General features: G+C 35.9%; 2 protein-coding genes across 2 annotated transcripts; both read right to left on the bottom strand.

Annotated features, from left to right (window-relative positions):
- Positions 1-20: 20 nt before the first annotated feature.
- LOC147402744 (inositol-3-phosphate synthase-like) lies at positions 21-3,717 on the bottom strand. The gene is made up of 10 exons (XM_086438071.1): positions 3,368-3,717; positions 3,151-3,219; positions 2,923-3,058; positions 2,582-2,829; positions 2,277-2,503; positions 1,897-2,012; positions 1,067-1,243; positions 781-969; positions 629-691; positions 21-363 (listed from the first exon to the last, which is right to left on the bottom strand). The coding sequence occupies exons 1-10, from the start codon at positions 3,553-3,555 to the stop codon at positions 244-246; spliced, it is 1,533 nt and encodes a 510-aa protein (XP_086294197.1). The 5' UTR covers positions 3,556-3,717; the 3' UTR covers positions 21-243.
- Positions 3,718-12,901: 9,184 nt separating this feature from the next.
- LOC147402745 (tRNA modification GTPase) lies at positions 12,902-19,782 on the bottom strand. Its single transcript, XM_086438073.1, has 10 exons — positions 19,566-19,782; positions 19,185-19,483; positions 18,597-18,735; positions 17,474-17,595; positions 17,037-17,240; positions 16,734-16,793; positions 16,184-16,322; positions 15,118-15,236; positions 13,540-13,764; positions 12,902-13,231 (listed from the first exon to the last, which is right to left on the bottom strand). Exons 1-10 carry the CDS (start codon positions 19,753-19,755, stop codon positions 13,037-13,039), a joined length of 1,692 nt encoding a protein of 563 aa, XP_086294199.1. The 5' UTR covers positions 19,756-19,782; the 3' UTR covers positions 12,902-13,036.
- Positions 19,783-22,061: the final 2,279 nt, after the last annotated feature.

Below are 22,061 nucleotides of genomic sequence, written 5' to 3' on the forward strand. Positions count from 1 at the left end.
TAAAATTGTAAGCTTGGGTAGGACCATAAAATTTGATAGATTCTATTGTTTCACTTTTTATGTAAGGAGTAGTACCAAAGCACGGAAATACATTCTGAAAATAACTAAACCCACTGAAAGCTAGAGCTAAGGCCAAGGCCAAGTACTCTTTCCCCCAACATGTGAACTACATTGCTAAGGCTGAACAACTTCATTAAGAGAAGAAAAAGTCTTGTTTATAATAATCAAATCTTGATCTTGACTTCATTTGTATTCCAGTATCATGTTGTTTTCTGGAGCCAAGCCAATGCAAGCCCTCAATATGTTCTCAAGCATTGCCCTCTGCTTCGACAGGGCATTAACAACCGGCGTGCCTGGTGGAACCTGTGTACCACACAACCTTATTAGATTAATTTGGAGTGATAGAAACTCTAATTTATGTTGTATTATAGCAATTGCCCAGTTGGGGTGTTGATCATTAATATCAAACATTAGTTTCAAATGATCCCATGTATGACCAATCAATGATTCATTACTCAATGCAACCCTTTGATTGGTAGATTACGATCAGCAGAATGGATAGTTGGGGATTGTTTTTACAGCTAATTAGATGTTTAAAGGAAGGAATTAGGGGAACATGTTTCCTTACAAGTGGGGCCTTGGTAAGGTAGCTGAGGATGGTGGCAACTGGGTGGAAAGAATGAAACTTGCCCTGTAAAAAGTTCAGTTATAGTAAAACAGTTAGCTCAAGTAGTGTCTAGTGAGGTACAGGTTGGAACACGGCGCATGTTAGAAACAAACCTCTCCTTCGGCTTTGAGCTGGATTCGAGTGCTGAGTTCGGCTAGCAGGACCAGGTCGAGTATAATGGGAGCGGCTAGTAAGGAGTCCTCGCACGTGTTGTGCAGGACAATGGTGCTCTTACCACCCATGAATATCTCAGATGTGTACTCATCCATGGCTCTCTTGCTATCTCCAACATATGGCACGTACTACACAACAAATCAAGTAACACAAGAATGAGCCATGGCTAAGTTTTGTAACCATATATTGCTAACATGCACTGACTAAGGTAATGGAGGGCCATACCTTGATCACGATGACATGGTCGGGGTGCTCGCCAGGTCCGTAAAGGATGCCATTGCTAGAGACCATGTCATCGACTACATTGCTCTTTGAAATTTCTTTAGACCGGAAGGTTTGAGGAGCCGAGAGATTCATGCCGTCGTTGTTACCCAGATGGTTGTAGCTTACTATTGATGTTGGCTGATCACAAAGTTTGCATCAAATCAATCTCTTTTGTTCCCTCTTTTTCTAGGATTAAATTTGAATTACAGTATATTTTAGTTTTATAGAAAAAAATCTGTATGAAATTGGATTAAAGATGTATGTTAATTAACTATGGGTCAAAAATCTGAAAACCCCTTTATAATTGTTGCAATTGCAATGTTAGGCTATTAACAAGGACAATATTGGAAAAAAAAAATGCTATTGAATTTGATGATCCGAATATCCAACACAGAAGGAAAAAATCATAACTTCTTATAATTAGGGAACTTATATGAAGGTCCAAAAGAGCAGGAGATTTGTCTGTATTTACTTTTATTTGTCATGTTATGTTTAGACTTTGTTTGTATGTCAAGTAAATAATAAATAAATAAAATAACTTTAAGAAAGTAGAAAGTAATTTCTTTGTATTTCTTAAAAATTTAAGATTTTTCACTTTTGAAAGAATTTTTTTAAAGTAAAATGCTAAAATGACCGTATAGGACGCTGCCTTTCATTAACATGGAGGTTTCATCAACGTGGACGTGTAGATGCTTTGTGTTTAATGACACTTTTTTAAAATCAATCCAAACATGCTTTTGGTACGGAGGTTAAAAACAAAACCGATCCCACCTTTAGATTTAAATACCCACCTTGATTCCAGCCCCCACAAGAAAATCAATCAAGACAGATTTCATCTTTGTCTGACCACTCTTGAAATCATCTCCTCCAATCAAACAATTCCTCTGTATAGCCAAATCAATGAGCCCTGAAGAATAACAAAAGAAATTATGTGCCATAGATTCAAACTTAAAAAAGGGAGAATTAAATTATGAATCATGATGAATGCACGCGGTTTTGATACATGGTTGGGTACGCAGCTAACGTGGCAAGGGCACAGAACCGCACATCTTTTTGCTGTGTATCCCGATGAAAAAGATCTATGATTCTGTGCCCTTACCACGTCAGCGGCATACCCAACCGCATGCATTCATCACAACTCTTAAATTATTAAGCTCAAGAGCTTTCAAACCTGGAACAAATGTATTCTGTGGGCTTCCATTGATGAAAGGGATGTCTTCAAAGACACATGCCAAAGCATACAAGGTGGAAGGAGATATCTCAGATTCATTCTTGTCCAACGAAGCGAAGAGATTCTCCATGGTATCATTTAGCCCAACAACAACATTACTGTATCTCTCTGTGTTGGCTGTCCAGAGAACCACCACCTTATCTACCTTAGTAGCCTCTTTGAAGTCCCTAATATCACGTATAGAGAGAGATAAATAAGACATTAGTTATTACATGTTAATTTTGTTCTAGTTTAGTATCTTTTACCTTATGTCCTTCCTGATTTGTTGTATTTGTTCTTTCTTAGTCCCTTTGATTACATTGTTAGCACGAGAACCTTGATTGGCCGCGATGAAATCAGGGTCGTAGATTCCAGGAAGTGGGACCATGGATTCCATGTGGGGCCTCAATTGCTTTTGCAAATCAACGTCAAAGACCTTAGCCCTAGACATGGCATCTGCCAAGTTCATATCACTTATGTCCCATCCCCCAAAAACAATGTCTTCAGGGTTCACCTAATAAACCAAAAAAATTCATAATAATAATAAATTAAATAAAAACCAATATTTATAAAATATAGATAATTAACTAGGATTACTTTTAATTACCATGGGGAGTAAGCTCTTAAATGGAGCATATATTTCTTCCCCATTAAACGATCCAACTCGGATTGTTGAGGCCTGAGTCAATGAGCCGAAGTAGTTGGCTTGCTGTACTTTATCTTTAGTAGCCCAAGAGATACCTCTGAGATAATCAAAGGGCCCATACCACAAAAAATAATATTAAAATAAAATAATACATAAAAACAAAATCAAAAGTGTGACCAAGTAACTCACTCCCGATTTGCAATAACCCCACCAGTGAGGGTTGAACCATTGTTTCCACCCCACCCAACAAGCATAACTCTACCAAAAAAAAAAAAAAAAATCAACAAACAAACAATAAATAAAGGTTTCAAGAGAAGAGAACCACATGTTAATGGATTTCTTTTTTATTTTTTATTTTTTAAATCTTTAACTAATAAGGCTTATAGAGAAGAAAAAGAGAGCTAACCCTAGCTGAGGAACATGGGTATCGGTTTTGAACTCGTATTTAACAGTCTTAGGCTTGACAACCCATTGATAGATACCATTCTTGTTCTCATGAACAAGCTCTGTAGTTTCATAACTGTAAAGAGACTGGATTTCATTCTCTGTATACTTAACGTTTGGGCTCTCAACTTTGAAGTTCTCAATGAACATTTTGACAGACTTTCTGTGTGTGTGTGTGTGTGTGAGGGGAAGAGTCGAAGAGATAGTGGTGAAAAAACCAAATTATAGAAACAAGAGCTGGTAAGAAAGAAGAAGAGCTTCTCTCTACTATCTTCTACCTCTCAATCTCTCTGTCTTTCTTCCCCTTTGCTACCAGTATGAGACTGTATTTATAACCAAAGTTTAGCAGTAACAGCTGGTACGTGGCGAGAGGTGATTGGGTCATAGTTCAATAATTGAAGGTCATTAGGTACATTTTAACTTTTTCGTGGTGGAGTCAAAAAGTGAAGTTCAACCATGCAAATCACGACTGTGATAATTTTAAGCGCTCGTGCTCACCACACGAGTCACATAAACGTAAAGTATGGGAGAGTAGAGACTGTGCTCTACTCGTGGAGGAGAATGGGAGTGCCACGTTTGGATTTTTAAGTGGGACCTACAATTAAAGGTATTGAAAGTGGAAGGATCCTCGAAGGAACTGGAAAATGTCGGTTTAACTGAAGAGTAACCGACAGTAACTGAAGAGAGTAACCGGTAACGTCTAGTGGCAGGTAGGACAACTCCGAGTCACGGGTCTTAGTTTAATGGAAAATGCTAAAATGATACAAAGAATTTATTGCGATTCTCACAAAACTCACGTGAGATGTGCACATGACTGTAGATATATTTTCTCGTGATACGAGTAAAAATCATCTATAGTTATGTATGTATGTCCACGTCAGAATTGTGAGAATCATAGTAAATCTTATGTCACCTTGGCATGACTCTAGTTTAATTAGTTTTAAAAGAAAGAGTCGTGCTGAGGTGATAATGGATTTACTACGATTTTTACATTTTTGATGTGAACGTGCGCACATAATCGTAGATGTGCTTATTCGTAATAATCCAATGTCATTCCAGCATTAGTGTTAAAGAAACTGTTTTTTATTGTCTTTTTTCGAGCCGGGTTAATATTATTCATTATTGAAAGCCCAAGAGGTAGGGGAAGGAATGATAAAAGTCACAATTAATATATATACAACAAAATAAAATGGTCACTACAGTCCAAAATTCTTGGAATTTTTCATAAAATTCTTCGATTTAAGGACTAATCAATTAAATTGACGGATCAACAAATTAATCGATGATTTCTCAATGTTAGAATACTAGGTAAGAAGCACACTAATGAGACGTACTAAGCTACACCAAATCATAGATTAGGATAGATTTGATGAGATGAAATTAGATAATGGTTTGTTAGGATTAGATTTAGCTAGTGATTATCCATTCGGTTAGGATTGCTTTGAATTATTAGTTTGTTATTGGAGAGGATAAAATCGATTTCTCATTGAGACTTTACACGTGTCCCGTTGAGAATAGGAATTGAAGAATATAAAAAGAAGATTTCGAAAGGTAAGTGGTACCTAGGATGAGTCAATAATTTAACTTTACCCATCAAAAGAGTAAGGCATGGATTGAAGTCTGCCCTAACTGATAGGACAGATCAAATCAGAATATTTGTGTGATTCTTTACTTCGCTCGTGAAGCTCTGAAATTCTAGGAAAAATCTCATGATTCCTAGAATATGATAGGAAAAGTTATATTTTCGGAGTAAGATCCCAATGACCGTGAGATCTTACGAGATCAAATCCCAGATAAGGGGGAAACCTTGATCTTAAAAGGTGGGATATATAATAGAGGGAGGATCAAGGGAAAAAAAGAGATTTTTTCGATCTTTGGAGATTGGTAGAAAGAAGGAATATCTTTTTGAGAATTCTAACTTGATCGTCGGAGAATTATTGACATGTACCACACTGGAACTAATAAGATCAAGGAACATTTTTGGAACAACAACAGGGTAGATTGAGGTAAGTCCAAATCTGCATCTACAATGATCATCTATTTGTAAGGATTTTTTTGAATGAATAAGTACAATAACCCTAAGAGGGTTTATATAGAAAATCCAAATTGAATGAATAATCCCAGTGTTTTAAGAATCGAACTGAACCAATGGTCCAACCGGGTAAGACCGAACTTTATAAACATATCGGTCTGATTTATTTAGCATCATTGGTTTTTCTGGTTCAAGCATCCAAGCCGTTGGTCCTTATGAACCAATAATGAAAATGATTTTTTTTTTTTTTTTTTGTAAGTCTAAACTCTAGAGCCATTTTTCACATCCATTGCAAAGTCCAATAAAACTCAATCAACGATTTTTTAGTGTTAAATGAAATCTGTAGAGCTTCTTAAATTAAAATTCAAAAGATTTCTTTCCTTTAATTGTAGAAAATACAACACAAAAACCCTAGCCCTCTCTATCCATTATGTTTGACATCACAATTCCTTTTTAGTCATGGCGACAACAACCACTTTTAATTTAAGATCATCTTTTTTAAATTTCTAATTTGAAAACAATGAAAATCTTCATACATAACCAATTAAGAGAACCTTCACCTACCTTCCATAATCTTCGATCCTAAAGAGGCAAATTAGGTAAGTCAAAGCCCCCAAGAATCTAGCTATCAAGACATCAACTAACTTGTAGATTACTTCAGTATGTACTTTTAGGTTAATGGATTTGAATTTGCAGGTTTGGAGGCTCTTGTCAAAGTTGATATTCGATTTAGAAATTATAGTTACAAAAGTAGAGAATCAGAATAAGAATTGAGGGATGTAAAAGAAAATATAAAAGAACTTACATCCCCAAATCTTATTTTTCAGAATATATAAGATCTCTTCGTCCGTTGCTTACTAGAGTGGATCGATTTAGGGAAGGAAAGAAATGTCGATCTATTTCATATCCTCCATCTCGAGAAAGCAAGTCACTTGTGTTTCTGATTCCCCTGCTTGTGAGGCAGGTCAATTTGTCCAATAAGCTGGGCCGGGCACGAACGAACATCATCCTCTCTGTTCTCTCTCCACGAATCATACTTATTTTAATAAATAGAAATCAATTCGACCAAATTGAACCTCGGTTGGACTTTGGTCCGACTAGTCGAGCAAAATTTTGGTTTGATCATCGATTTGGTTTTTAAAACATTGATAATCACAAACTAAATCTATTCCTAACATATCATTATCTAATTTTGATCTCGTTATATTTAATCTTTATAAATATTATTTTGTATATCTCAAGACACATTATACTGCATCCTACTTGATACTCTTACACAATTGATCATATTTCTACCCTTAACTCTCAAAATTTTAATTTTTTCAACATTCAAATCTTAAGAACAATAAAGAATTTTTATGGAGGTTAAAGATGAATGATTTTGGGAAATATACAAATGATGTTTTGTAAGTCATTTGTCTCTGTCCCAAAATTTTCCCCATTTTTTCGCAAAACTTTTTAGAAATAACGGAATAGAACCCCCCCGCCCCCGATTAATTATCAAATCCAAACTTGTTTACTATTAGGGTGAGTCAACTCCCTAATCCCTAATTGAGATTTAATCTTTAACTTTATTATATTATCCTTCCAATTTCATTGATTTTTCCTTTTCTACTTCTATTATGTTTATCTTTCGAATTTTATTGATTTTCCTTTTCTACTCTTTGTTCAAGAATATTCTTCTAATTTTGTTATATTTCCGCTTTTCTCATCAATTTTGATAATACTTCTTTAATTTTATTGTCTTTTTTCTACTATCATTTTTTAATAATATCCCTCTAAATTTGTTGTCTTTCCTTTCTTACGCCATTAACTCCAAAGAGGATGCCCCTCTTACTAGTCATGAGCAAACTTTAGTATTATATGAAGTTCTAAAGAGGTGAAATTTAGTAAAGAGCCGTAATGAATGCACATGATTGACTATGTGACTAAGATGACAAGGGCATAGAATCATAGACCATTTTCATCGGGATACAGAAAAAAATGACGTGTGATTCTTCGCCCTTGCCACATCATCCATGTATCCAATCACGTCCAAAGATCATGTGCATTCCTCATTATTCTTTAATAAAAACTTGTGTATCAGTATTTATCCCATTTTTCTTTTTAGAGGCGGTGTAAAAATAGTATCATAGACTATAACATGACTTCAAACTGTGCGCAATTCTTCGGTGAGTCGTTAAGGAATTGGTGTGGCATTAGTAAAAGTTGATGCGGCAATAATGCTCTCATGCACCTTCTCTTTTGCACTTGAATGAGACCACGAAATCGGTGTTTTTTAGTGCTTATCATGGTGCACGTGTCCCTGAATCGCAAGTCAGTGGTCCCCCTCCCACGCGAAAGGCGGAGGTCAGCATCATCTTGCTTTTTTTTTTCTTCACCGCCATCAGTTACCAAAAATGCGGGCCCACCTTTGTGAAAATTTTCGACTCTCGCAATGAATGTCCTGATTCACATGCGCAACATCTTGTATTAAAAAAGAAAAAAGACTCTGCCACGTAGGAAGAGCCAAAATGTGTGGGTCCCATTGGAATTATCATTTTATCTGCCACATATAATGAGTTAGACCCCATAGCCATTAGACGAATTTTGGAATGAGTCGTGTTAATATGATCACCCCACGTGGTATATTCAATTGACTATTTAACGTGATAAATTCAGAAATAGTGGATCTACGTTCTTTGAGATTCATGATTTTCTCAAGATACATTTTTATGAAAAAATATAATTGTGTATCTAAAGAGCATAGATCTACCGTTATCAAATTTATCATGTCAAAGTAATCAATTAAATATACTACAAGAGAGTTATTATTACCATGTCAATTTTTACTAACGTCACATCAATTATGTGTAATTTTTTAATAATTTACATAAGAAGTAGTGTGACAATAATAAAAGTTGGTGTAGTATTATAAACTTTCTTACTTTATTTACCATTTATTATTATTTAGTAACTTCTAGATCTAATTCAAATTAAGTTGCATTCACCTTCCAAAGGATTAGTTCAGTAAAAGTAAATCTAATGCAAGAGATTTTTACCTTCTAGTCGTAGTCGTGTGTTGGAAACTTTGTGATCTCTTAATTTATAGTGTTGCACATGGAGAGAAGCTTTTCAATTGTATGCCTAATGGTAAAGGACCCACTAATTAATAATAACTATGATTTGGTTGGGAGTGACGACAGAATATTCCAACATAATTCAGTTGAAGGTATCTAGAAGCTTAAATAGCAATGCATGTGCCCACTTTGTTAGAGGTACACGTGTACATGGGCATCCGATAGAAGGAAATCTGTAGTGCTTTCTACATACATTGACGTTACGTGTAAAACGTCTGGTAGTGGTACTTTGCTTTCGATAAAATTATTGGACCTCTCCTCCAGTCCAGACAGGAAATTTGAGGCTGTAAGTGAGACCATTATTAAGCACCGTAGCAGAGTACCACGTGGCAAATGTAATTCTTTTCTTTTTAAATAAATAAATAAAATACATATGGAAAACATTTGTTCCTGGAACTAACGGTTGAGAACTTTACATGGAAGAATTGGATTCCTTACCAATACAGATTTTCAGAAGATATGTTTTCTCCTGATTTAAGCCATATATGATTGATGGAGAGCCACAAACGTTCATGGAGATTAGAGAAATCCTCCTTTTCTTTATTCTACCAGTTTTTCGTACCAATAGATTAGTAGAAGGAAACCATGCTAATTAATTAAACACATCTTTAGCTCTAATTTATAATTGATTGCCCCGAATCCACTCCGGTTTTTCATTTTCAATATTGAAACCACCTCTAAACCCGTTTAAAATAGTGAAAACCTGATCTTATAGGAATGAATACTCGGGATAAGGCACCGACAAAGTGGGGCCAAATTGTCATCCGTAATATTGGTCATGTTTTACACGAAGAATCAAATTATGATATCAGGATCCATGAAATTATATAATCTTCACATTCACACCGTTGATGAAGAAGAAATTGATTTTATTGATTTCTTTGATTAAGAAGATTACAAGAGCCCTAAAAGGGTTTATATAGAAATAACAGAGAATTCTAAAATAGAAATTAAATTTTGATAATCTTATTTAATCAAATCAAATCACATCTTTCTAAAGATAATATCTTCCTTAACCTCCTCCATAAATATCTATCCTGATCTCCATAAGAATGTGATTTGGTGTAATATACAACTTATTACAATGCATCTTACCTAATACTCTATTTATGAATTCCATTACAACGGTTGCGTTTTGCTAAATTATATGACTGATAATTAAAAAATCAAGAGTTATTTCATTATCCCATTCAGAATCAGAGGCATATCTGAATAAAATTAATTTGATACTTAAGTTCTTTCCGTGATTTACATAAACTATTTCATTACTTTTATTAAAAAAATTCAAATGTTCTAAGCCTCAAAATTGGGTAAAAATTTTGGGTTGATGAAGGATAGGTAGTCAAGTTATATTTTATTTATACAGATTGGAATTTATTACTCTACTTCTTTAATATTAATATGTTTTTAAGATGATGATTTTCTTAGGAGTGGATATTATAAAACTATTGCAGTGAGACTTTTTTATTACTAAATGATACTTTCGTAAGGGTTTCTTCAATTTCTTCTTGAAATTTTGTATTTACTTATATTTAGCAGTGTTTCCAAGTTTTACAACTTGGAAATTAGTCGGATTATAAATGGACCCGATTTGGCCCAGACCAACCCATCATGGACCAGATTTGAGTAATGTTATTTATTGGGCCAGGCCACACTTGGTATTGGGAGTTAGACTTGTAGGTGATCTGGTCCGACCCATAACTTACATCATAGTGTTACAATTTTTATGGAGCGGTTCAGCAGCCCTAAAGTTTGCCAAACATTTTGAAATTTCTAACCCTAGTTTACAAATTGAAGAATTGTGGACCGTCCAATTTTTTGTAAATTAATTTTGATGGGGTTAAAAGTTTTGGAATAGGCTGATTTTTGGTGAGGATGATCTCCTCATCATAGAGATCATCCTCACAAAAAATCAGCTCATTCCAAAACTTCTAACCCATGTTTTGAAAAATGTTTGGTACAATGTTTGGCAAACTTTAGGGCTGCTGAACCACTCCCTTTTTATTATATATAATATATATTTGCGGGGTCGCACTATAAATGTAAATGGGCCCGAATTCTTGCCGTGCTGAGGCAGGTTTGGACATGGGTGATTTTATTTAGCTAACCCATCCATTAGACGATCCGCCTCCGGGCTTGGGTTAGGATTTTTAGGCTTAATAAGCACCAGACCCTTTAAGGCCCATTGAAAGCTGTAAATATTTAGGCTAGAAAGAAGCAAAACGACTTAGAAAGAGTTTCTATGTTATGGTAATAGTAGAAGGAAAAGAACTACATAAAACACATACATGAACTATCATCATTAGAACTCTATAATCTTTGATTATTTGGAAAAAAAAATGTTTTGCTCATAGAAAAGTCTGGGATTCCATAGAACTCGGATCAACGAATTGCATTACACTGCATGTATCGAGGGCATCTCAAATTTACAAAAATATCTAAGTTAGGAAAGTGTTCAATACATGCGGCATCGTGCGATTGATCAATCTGAAATCCTGAATTAAATTTTTTGTGCACAAAAAGATGTATTATTTACCTGTTATTATCTCTTCTTTTTGTTCATCTTGTGTTTCTCCTTCTCTTTCTTTGCTTTCTCTTTCCTTTTCAGTTCTTTTTGTTTCTCCATCTCTTTCCTTCTCATCTTCTCTTCTTCTTGTCTTTTCCTCTCTTTTTCTTCCTCCTTTTTTCTTCTCTCATTGTCTTCCTTTTTCTTTTGTTTCTCCTTTTCCTTCTCTTTCTTTTTCTTCTCTTTCTCCTTCTCCTTCACCTTCAGCTCCTTCTTTGTGGGTTTCTTGCGTATATTGAAACACATTGTGCACTTGTGAAAAATCTGCAGTCTTCTTCATGATCAAAGAAGAAATATATGGATGATTAAGTTTGTTACTTTGTGGGATGGTTTCGAGCGATAAAGCCATCTCTTTGGAGCATACAATGCTATTCTACATTGCCGTCCAAGGGTTGTAGGAAGCTTTGGCATTTATCTTTGTCTTGTAGTGCTACTAATGATTGGAAGGTCTCAATACCCATTCCCTTCAATTAGTTTTATAGTTTTAGACTGTTGTACATGGGAATGCAGTTGTATGGTGCCTAAGATCGTCTGTAATATAACCACCTTTGCTAGGCTTGTAGTCTATAAAGCCTGTGGTGATCTTATAGTACCATGAATCACTTTTTTTTGGGACCATATCAATATCATGTCAATCAAGGTTTAAAATCTCATTCAAGACAATGTTTCAGTCAAGAGAAAATACTACCTTGACTGGCGTATATCAATAAATTCCCGAACCATTTTAAGGTTTCAGGATAATGTTTCATAACGGTCTTAGCCAATACCAATTTGTATCAGCATATTTTGAACCATGATGTCAATTATAGTGAAATGTCCTTGTCTTAGAGATTATCATGCAAAATTTCAATCTTGACATACTTTAGCTTAAGAATTCACTTGAACTAGAAAAAAAAAATACTGAATTGGCCTTTTAAATCTTCGCACCCACTATTTTATATGGTCATGAATGTTGTGAACCATGATTTTGAAATTTGTGATTGAGATGACTCCCCCAGGTCATCTGAGAAGTGTCAATGAATGCGACAAGACGTGGTGGCCGAGATTAGGTATCTTCTTCTTCATAGTTCAGCATTGAGAAAAAAAGAAAAAAAAGAAAAGGGCTTTGTATCCTCCAAGCGGAAATAACTCATCTGATGTATGTACGTAGGTAAGATTGTCCAAAATGTTGCCCGTCCACAAGAGTACAAACAAGGAGTAAAAACAGTGAATAAGTCAACTTTTCATGACATTATACCTTAGAATGCAAAATCCCCGCGGTTTCAACACATTTTCTAATGAATTATTTTAAAGGGTATAACCATCCCCGGATTCACCGTTGTTTCCCATGAAACAAAGAGGGTATTGCACAGAGAATATGACAACTGTTGCACCAAATAAATCCATCACCTCTTGGCAGGGGAAGATGTTGCAGCCAACAAACCATTTCCATCACAGCCTGAACTGAAAGGAAAAACAATGTGTTTTAATTTGGGTTATAAATCAAAGGTGGGGAAACATTTGGGTAAGAAGAAAAGCAATGAAAAGGAGGAAGCTCAGGGGTTGTTACTAAAGGAGATAGAGAGATGGACTAAGCAGCAGGAGATGAATCAAGGACAAGCAACACCACAGCTGTTCGCTCCACAGAATTCTCATCATTGATCTTCACTTTCTACTTCTCACCTTCGTGATGATTGATGCAAGTAGGAGAATTTCTGTAATTTTATCTTTCACTTGTAATAACTAGCTTACACAAGAAAATATTGAAGAGATTCAGAAGAACCATAAAGTGTACCTAGATTTAGCACCAACATTTAGTCATTTCTCTTGCCAAGCGTGTCAGTATTAGATTGAAAAAATGATCAGAAAAGTTTGTAGAGAAAATCTATTAATTTACAGTTTTACATCCTCGAATATAATTAGGCCATTCAGGGTTTATTTACCGATACAAAACTTGCCAAAGATATTGGACAGGACTTCTTCAGAGATACCTTCTCCACTTATCTGCCCAAGGGCCAATGCAGCATCCCTCAAATCAATTGTCCAAAAATCTAGAGGCAACTCCTCCTCCATCGATAACTTCAACCTCATCAGAGCTTCCTTGGTCCGAAGGAGCTGTTCGCATTGTCTCTGATTTTTTATCAATAAATCATACACAAACCATATCAGTATTGGCTTAATTAGTGAAGGGGTTCGGATTCATATAAAACTAGAACACTTTAGACCTAAAATAACCTGTATTAGTGGAGGGTGATTGATAACTGTGTTCCATGCCACCACATATCCTCTCTTCTTTGAGTGGTGGGGTGGGTGGAGTTAGGAGGGGTGGGAGGTATGCTCAGTGTTTTGTACCCACTGAACTTAAGAACATTTTCTAGGATAAGATGTAGAAAAAAAAATAATAATACAAAACCAATTAATATGATTGGGCAGCTAACCTGGTTAACAGCCCATCGACGTCCTCCTGCTGGGATGCGATCAAGACCTGCAATCGTTAGTATTGCCGATTCCAACTCTGGTATTCCCTGACCAGTGACAGCACATGTACGGACATGCTTACTGAAAGGGTTTCTATCTGTCTTGAACACTTCCATGGAAACAGATGGATCACAGTCTACTTTGTTAAGTACAAGGATCACTGGTGCAGCAGTACATGTCGATTTCTGCATTTCCAAAAGGAAAGCAATAAACACGAGCAGGCTTGGAATATAAGAATAACCCATCACCAGGTACCAATAGACATGAGTAACAAGAAAGTATCGTTATTGGAAATATAAATGAGGTTATACTAAGCAGGCAAAAATTAAACAAAAAATACGTAAAACTAATTTGTTCAGGTGGTCAGGAGCAATGGAAGAAAGAGAGTAGATAATTGTTTCAGCCACAGCCCATTCAGGGATAATCTTAAATAAGACCAGCAAGGATTGATGACCAGCAAAGCATGAAGAACACAAATACGTCATAAGTGGAAACCTTCATGTATGACAAGTAACGTCACCATAGATAATATTACAACCATTGAGGCGGAAACTTGTATACATGGTGCACATACTGTAGTCCATAACCATCCCGACACACAAGGAAAAGGTCGTATGCATAAATGTTGAGTAGCCACTTCATCCATAACATTGATCTAGGTCACCGGAACACATTGTATTCATCTGGATAGATAATAATTCAAAAGGTTAAAAAAAAAAAACGTCATTTGGATCTTGTTGAGACCCATTTCCCTCAATCAACAATGCATGTGCACTTCATTCTCTGGCTCAGAACTGATTCCCCATAAGCGGTCATCTTCGATAGTATTCCCAACTGTTCAAAGATCTTGACTACCCAAATGGTAAAGTGGCCATTATAAGCCTACCAGAGAGAAGTGCAATTATAGTCCTCCACACAGATTGTCCAAAATGCCAAGCAGCCTCTTGGACCACAAACCCAACCAAAAGTTGTTTCAAGTATTGCCATATACTTTACTTCCAAATTCATAAACTATGGTCCAAATTCATATAAGACTACCTGAGAGAAGTGCAGTTACGGTCCTCCATCCAGATTGTCCAAAATACAAAGCAACTTCTTGGAATACAAACCAAACAAAACTTTGTTTCAAGTCTGCTCATATTCTTACCTTCCATAAGATTCTTTTGGGGGGCTTGCGGAATCCTTCTTCCAAAGGGTTAATACTGCATTGATCATATAGATAAGAATGTTGGGCATTGGAACAGCATGAATTTGGGTTCACAGCCAGTTTAACATCAAAGATGGCCCAAGTTCATCGTATAACCAGAGAACAGAACCTATATTGTCAGTCCAGAATCCATTTTCCCAATTTTTGTTAAGCATTAGAATCGAAATTCAGAAAAGTAATATAATCAGCTGAAACTAATGTCTGCCAAAAAAACTCGGGTTCACATTATATCATAAAAAGCAGTTTCATATTTGTATCATAAAAAAGTAAGAAGAAATAAGATTCTTCAGTAACCTACTGAAACAACAAAAAAGAGGTAGCTTATAAGAACCTGATTGGTTTGAATGCGCTCGAGAAGTTCAGCATCATCAGAAGTCCACCCATCAAGAGCACTTACAGTCATGATAATTACATCAGCACCCATGGCAACAGCTTCCGATCTCTCCACACCTATGACAAAGAGAAGGAGAAAGTCAGGATTATTACATCAGTACCCATGGCAATTACTTCTGGTCTCTCCACACCTAGGACAAATAGAAATGGGGAAGTCTAAAAAGATGTGTATGTTGTTAAAAGTAAGTCCTACTATACAGAGACAATCAACATGTTGCAGCAAATATGAACAAGAAGACTGTCTATGTGCAGAAAGACTGCTATGCAATCATGATCCAAGTGAAAAATATGAACTTTAATTTTTAAACAATTTCTCATTTACAGTTGATGCTTACAAACGTCCCTTCTGGTCTTGATTTACAACTTCAATTTCAGTATATCAGATTAATCCCAACAGAGATTCTAGAAGTTTTAGGGTTCCTAAAAATCTGCAACTGATTGGATTTGATCAGAGTGGGGCTTCGGCTGAGTGGTGCTTAGCTTGTGTTGGGTATCAGACCTGAATTAGTGTTGGGTTTGGACTTGGACTTGGACTTGGGCTTGGGTTGTTTAAGCTCGGGCTGGGCTCAAGTAACCCAATCCGCCCAAGTAGCACTCCTAATACCCACATGTCAGACAAATGCTGTCAGCGTACCAGGTTTGTGGGGTCAGTGTCTGTCTTGGACACTTCATAACTGTGTCCGTGTCAGCCACTAACACATGTTTTAGATGGCATCTTCATAGAAGGGATCACAGTGATGAGAATTATTTACAGTGGCAAGCGCTTATCAGGTTTGGTGAATGATGAAACCATCACTTGAACGTTAGATCATTCAGCTGAAGCGTTGAGGTTGCTTCTAAGAATGTAAATCAGATGATCATTAAGTCTTTATATGGCGCACGGTGAGTCTGGTATATAACTATCCAAAAGTTATTTTCTAGACATTTCTTTCTTTTGTAAGAAATTTTCCTAGAACAAATTCAACAACATTCAGTAATGAATTCATAGATAAAAATGATCTTACCTATTTTCTCAACAATATCATCAGTTTCCCTTATACCAGCAGTGTCGAGAAGGGTAATGGGAATACCATGAATTGTAATACTGGCTTCAACCACATCCCTTGTGGTTCCCGCAATTTCTGTAACTATTGCTCTCTCACTCTGCATGCTAAAAGAAAAGATAGCATTCAATAAGAATGATGCTGATGATGATCTACACAACAAGATCAATTCATAATACATTCTCCTTAAAATTCTGGGTAAGACACTAATTGAAATGTACAATACGACAAAACCTAATTTTTCTTTCTCTATTATAATTTACAGAGTAACTGTAGGGTATTGAATTGTCAGTCAGATGCTCTATCACACACAGCAGCTGACTTGCAAACAGTTCTCTACCAAGGGAATTCATGCATAACAAAAAAGCACCCAGCATCAGGTAATAGAAATTGAAACCAGGACATAAAGAAACCATCTATCTATATAATAATTCATTAATTACAATAGAGAAATAAGAATAAAAGACTAATAAAAGAAAAAAGGATGGGAGAAACAACTTCTGTAACCTACTTTGCTCCATGCATTGAGGAGGCTTGACTTCCCAACATTCGGCCGGCCAATAATTGCTATCTGCAATATTTTGAAACACCACAAACAATTTCACAAAACTATGGAATTGTAAATATACATGTAAATCATCCATTATAATAATCGATGTGTTTGCTCATAAAGTAAAATGAACAGAAAAAAAAAAAGTATCCATAGAGACAATTTTGTTTTTTTCCCATTCCCAATCACAAAGCAAATAATCCTCTTGGCTCTTAAAGAAAATAGAAGAAAGAGCATGCCAAGCACCACCGCAGTAGATAATACCTGTAATCCAGACTGTAGAAGCTTATCATAATTGGCAGTCTCCAAGGCCTGATCCACATCTTGGCACATGGCATGTATCATATCCATTAATAAATTGGAATCCAGCGGGGGCATCTCATCATCGAAATCTAAACGAGCCTCAATCTCTGTTAGCAACTCGATGCATTGTGTTCTCAGAGATTTGACTAAAGCAGAGAACCCACCCTGTGAGAGAAATATGTCAATCTGGTAACCAGAAGTTCTACTAAAATTTGTAAAACCAAATATATCAACAAATGTTAAAGATAATCAATTATATAGTTGAACTAGTAAATTTCCTTGTTTCATGTAATTGCAAAGGCAGTGACAAGTGGACAAGTGCAACAACATGCAAAGCTCAACAACTGCAGAATAAACATAGTCTGCTCACTTTGGGTTCTGAGATAAAAAACACATGCCTGAATTCCTGCCAATGCTGCATCAGCGGCAGCCACAGACTTGGCTGAGATGAGTTTTTCAATATTTTCAGCTTGGGAGAGATCTAAGCGTCCATTTAGAAAAGCACGGAGAGTGAACTCGCCTGATAAATTTCAAAAAATATCCAACATAAGTAGTGAATTCATAAGAAAGATAAAATAGTTTGCTTCATGAACACCCCATAACATGCAGTTGGCCTATAGATTCATTGAAAATGCAGCCAATGGTGGATACAAATCGGACTAAATTTCTAACTGCCCAATGTATGAAATTTTCTCCACAACCCATAATCTCATTTCATACATCCAAGTTTAAGCTCTTGATCATAATGTTCAGATCAGACCCCCATGAGTAAAAACACTCAACCACAAAAAAATGACCAAGGCTTCTAATCAACGCCAATTCTAGAAATTCAAAGGATGTAATTGGCACTACCACAGTTTTTTTTTTTGGTAAGTATAAATTATATTAATGAAGAAAAAAGAGTAGAGGCGGCTGAGTTAGCCCCCACAAACAAGGAAATACGAAAGAAAAGAAAAATACAATTCCAACAGGAGAAGGAACTAATGACAAATTGCTTCCCAATTAAACACAAAATCTTGGAAGCTCACTCCCTCAAAATCTTTACTCATCTTCGACCAAAGGAAAAGAAACCCCATAATCTCTAAAATCACTGTGTGAGTCGAACTCTCCTTGTTAAGAAATATCCTGTTGGCCTTCACACCTTACAATAGCCGTCTCAGAAATCCACAGTTAGCCTTCACACCTTACAATAGCCGTCTCAGAAATCCAAGAGAAGTATAATTCTAAAAAATTAGTTCAACTATGCCAAATGAAAGAATAATGTGGGTCACTAGGGGGCATGGCAATGGGCCACTGCAGCCTTTTCATCTTGTTCTACTCAATCTTCCTAAAAATATTATAATAGAAACTCTATAAAGACATTAATTTTTTTTTTTAAATATAGATAAAAGGGAAAAAAATAAAGTATGTACAGTAACAAACAAACAAAATATCTCTACCTTCCCTCCTAAGTTTCAAAGAAACTATTTAGAAACCAGGAAAATAGAAAAAAGAAAAATAAATAAAAATGAGGAAGCCAACCTGGTTCTGCAAGCCTTGCTCCAGCCTCTAAACAAGCTCTCAACACCCGTCGCAGACATACATCGCTCCCATGGCACTGGAGCTCGACTACATCCTCTCGGGTGTAAGATCTTGGTGCCAACATGGGTATTGCTAAAACCTAAAAGAAGCAACGAAATCTCAACTGCCCATTTAACATGTTAAGTTCATCCACAAAGATTACACACAAATAACAGAATAAAAATCAAGTTTAGTGCTTCAGCAAACTAGTTCAACCAAAATTATAGGAGAAATCCTGAGCTTCTGCCCGAACAGCAAGTACTTTAAAGCTAAATTAATAAGCTGTTTTCTTCCTAATTAAAGTAAATTTTACTACATTTATTTAGAATTGAGTGCAAATGTAAGTTACTGAATTAACATTAACCAATTGCCCACAAAATTCAATTTTCCAAAGAACCCATCAATGATTAGCATTGATACACTTAAAACCACAGTTCAAACTCACGAAATCAGTAGAAGTGAACTAAAGTGTGAAAAAATATCGATTTTTTCTTTGTGTCTATATCAGATTAAAAACTCCAATTATAAAAAAATAATACAAAAAATTACCTCATCAACAACATTTCCGTGAAGGTCTGAAACCACACCGTACTCCACAAAATGGGTTTTGGGCCTCCACGAATCCGAACCAGAGATTTCCTTCTTCTTCTTCGTCTTCTTCGCAGGATGAAAGACACGTGCAGCAATAGCCACAGCCGAAGGACCTGACAAACGAACGATACCGACAGCCCCGGGACCACCGCCCAAGGAAGTGACGATGGCAGCAATCGTGCTCGACTTCTCAATTGGTTCGGGATCAAACAGGTTCGAACTCAAACGCTCATCTTTAGTGAGAATTAGGGTTTTATCTGCAACCAAAAAAAAAAAAAAACAAACAAAATGAGAAGATAAGAAGTATTGTGATGAGGGTTTAGAGTTTGTGATTGAAACCTTTTGGCGCGAAATGAGGTTTTATGGGTTGGTGTTGGGGTTTTGGAGGGGAAGTGAAGAAACGAGAAATGGTTTTAGGGTTTGAAAATTGGGGAAAGAAAGAAGCTTTTGTTGTTGTTGTTTTCATTGAGTTAAAGGAGGAGCAGAAGCAGAAGTTAAGGAGATGACGAAAGGTTGGGAGCAGAGCCATTTGACATCACGAACGGCAAAAACACTCTCAGTTTCGTGATTTAAAGAACCGTTTTTGGAATCGACTCGCCGGGTTTGGACTGGACGATTTCGTGTTGGTGGAAATCGATTCTTGAATGAGATTTTTCCCAAAAACGTGCATAACTTTAATCAAAATTCCGATTCCGGTACACAGTTCATTTTAATTCGTAAAACATGTTTTTTCATTAATTCGTCACTTTTATAATTAACGAATTGACTGATAAATTATCAGTGAGATTGCTGATATAGTTAAAATCACTAGTATTTTATCAACGAATTCGATGATAACAAAATCGATGAATTTATGAATTCCTATTTTATAAAAGTGACAAATTCACTTGAAATACACATGTTTTGAAAATTAAAAGGAGCAATGTACCGAACTCTTCGTCATATTTAGCTCACGTTGGGGAGATTCACTCTTCTATAATTTTCTTTGAGAGTCATTATTGGCATCCCAACTTTTACATATTATACCCTAATTTCTTAAGTATTTATCATTAGGATTGTCAATGGATCGGATTAAATCCAAACCGATTCGATAACTTCAAGTCTGGATCGATATTTTGGATTACAATATGCATCTGATCCGATATCTTATTAGTTTGGATTTGGATCAATCATGTCCCGATCCGATATTAGAAAATTTATAAATATATTATATATGGGAGCGGTTCGGCGGCCTTAAAGTCTGCCCAGCATGTTGCCAAGTTTTTCTGTCCATTAGATCTCAACACATCGAATGGTTGAGAGATGTTTACGGTTTAAGTTAAAACGTTACGTTTTTACAAAAAAAACCCCTAATCAATATTATTATTCTTTATTAAATCCCTCACTCTCCTCTTCTTCGAACTCTCTGTAATGAAAACCCATAACCCAACTTCTTTGAACTCTCTCTCCTCTCTCTCAAATACATGTTGGTGAACCTACTTCATGACAAAAAGAATGCTTCACCCAAGTATTACAGGTCGATCTGCTTGAGTCTTAAAAGCCGTGAAATTTATATAGGTAGATTTTGAATGGATGCATTAGTTAGTTTGCTCAAAACATGATTGAAGTCACACGCCTTTTACAGGGTCACATAGCCCTTGATCAGGCAATTTTCCCAGAATCTACTCCTGGTTTTGTATTGGATGCCTTTGCCCGCTCTTTTCTATGGAAGATTGGACTTGATTACTGGCATGGTACTCTTCCTGGATTCCATATACTTTTCTTGTAAAAAAAACTTCATTGTCATCTGTAATTAAAGAGATGTTCTCATCAAACACTAAAAAAATTAGTCTTTTTTTTTTTTTGGTTAGGGACCAGCCATGGTGTAGGAGCTGCATTAAATGTACACGAGGGCCCTCAAAGTATAAGCTTTCGGTTTGGAAATATGACCCCTCTGCAAAAGGGTATGGTCATTAGCCACGAACCTGGATATTATGAAGACCATTCTTTTGGTATTCGGATTGAGTTACCATTTTCATTCTAATCAGATGTGTACATATATACTTCAAAATACACTTCTCACCAGAGTAAGAGTTTCTACACCCAAGTGTGTGAATACGAGAGAGAGGAAGGGAAAGGGTTTCGTTCCAAGGGGGTTTCGATCTGAAACTTGAGAAAGAGAGAGAGAGAGGGTTTCGATCTGAAACGAGAGAGAGAGAGAGAGAGAGAGAGAGAGAGAGTGTGTGTGTGTTCAAAGAAGCTGGGTTATGGGTTTTCGTTACAGAGTTCGAAGAAGAGGAGAGTGAGGGATTTAATAAAGAATAATAATATTGATTAGGGGGCTTTTTGTAAAAATGTAACGTTTTATCTTAAATCCTAAACATCTCTCAACCGTTCGATGCATTGAGATCTAATGGACAGAAAAACTTGGCAACATGCTGGGCAGACTTTAGGGCCGCCGAACCGCTCCCATTATATATTTATTGAGATAAATAAAGTTTATTTAGATTTTGTATATTAAATCAAATTCAACTCAATTATTAATGGATCAGATTTGGATCTTAATATTGAATTGTGATAAAAATTCAATTCGATACTTATTGGATCAATCCCGAATCCGATCTGATCCTTATTAGATCGGTATCAAATCAACCTCAATCTGATCCGGATCCATTGATAGCCCTATTTATCACACCCCAGTTAAACATTAAAATACACTCTTCAAACATTATAAAGATTTGACTCAAATTATAATTTGTAGGTTACAAAACATTATAATACCCATTCAAACAATTTTAATAGTTGCTAACAATTACAATTAGGTTCATATAAAATCCTAACCTCAAAAATAGAAAT

This window comes from Akebia trifoliata, chromosome 4 (genome assembly GCF_017979445.1).
Source record: "Akebia trifoliata isolate Shusen 1 chromosome 4, ASM1797944v1, whole genome shotgun sequence".
Lineage (NCBI taxonomy): Eukaryota > Viridiplantae > Streptophyta > Magnoliopsida > Ranunculales > Lardizabalaceae > Akebia > Akebia trifoliata.

Coding starts and splice junctions, on each gene's coding strand:
- LOC147402744 (XM_086438071.1), bottom strand. CDS start 3,555: ATGTTCATTGAGAACTTCAAAGTTGAGAGCCCAAACGTTAAGTATACA. Junction 3,220..3,367: donor ACCCATGTTCCTCAGCTAGG/GTTAGCTCTCTT, acceptor TTTTTTTGGTAG/AGTTATGCTTGTTGGGTGGG. Junction 2,830..2,922: donor TTAAGAGCTTACTCCCCATG/GTAATTAAAAGT, acceptor TTGGTTTATTAG/GTGAACCCTGAAGACATTGT.
- LOC147402745 (XM_086438073.1), bottom strand. CDS start 19,755: ATGGCTCTGCTCCCAACCTTTCGTCATCTCCTTAACTTCTGCTTCTGC. Junction 17,241..17,473: donor CAGCATTGGCAGGAATTCAG/GCATGTGTTTTT, acceptor TTTCTCTCACAG/GGTGGGTTCTCTGCTTTAGT. Junction 13,232..13,539: donor GTCGATGGGCTGTTAACCAG/GTTAGCTGCCCA, acceptor ATAAAAAATCAG/AGACAATGCGAACAGCTCCT.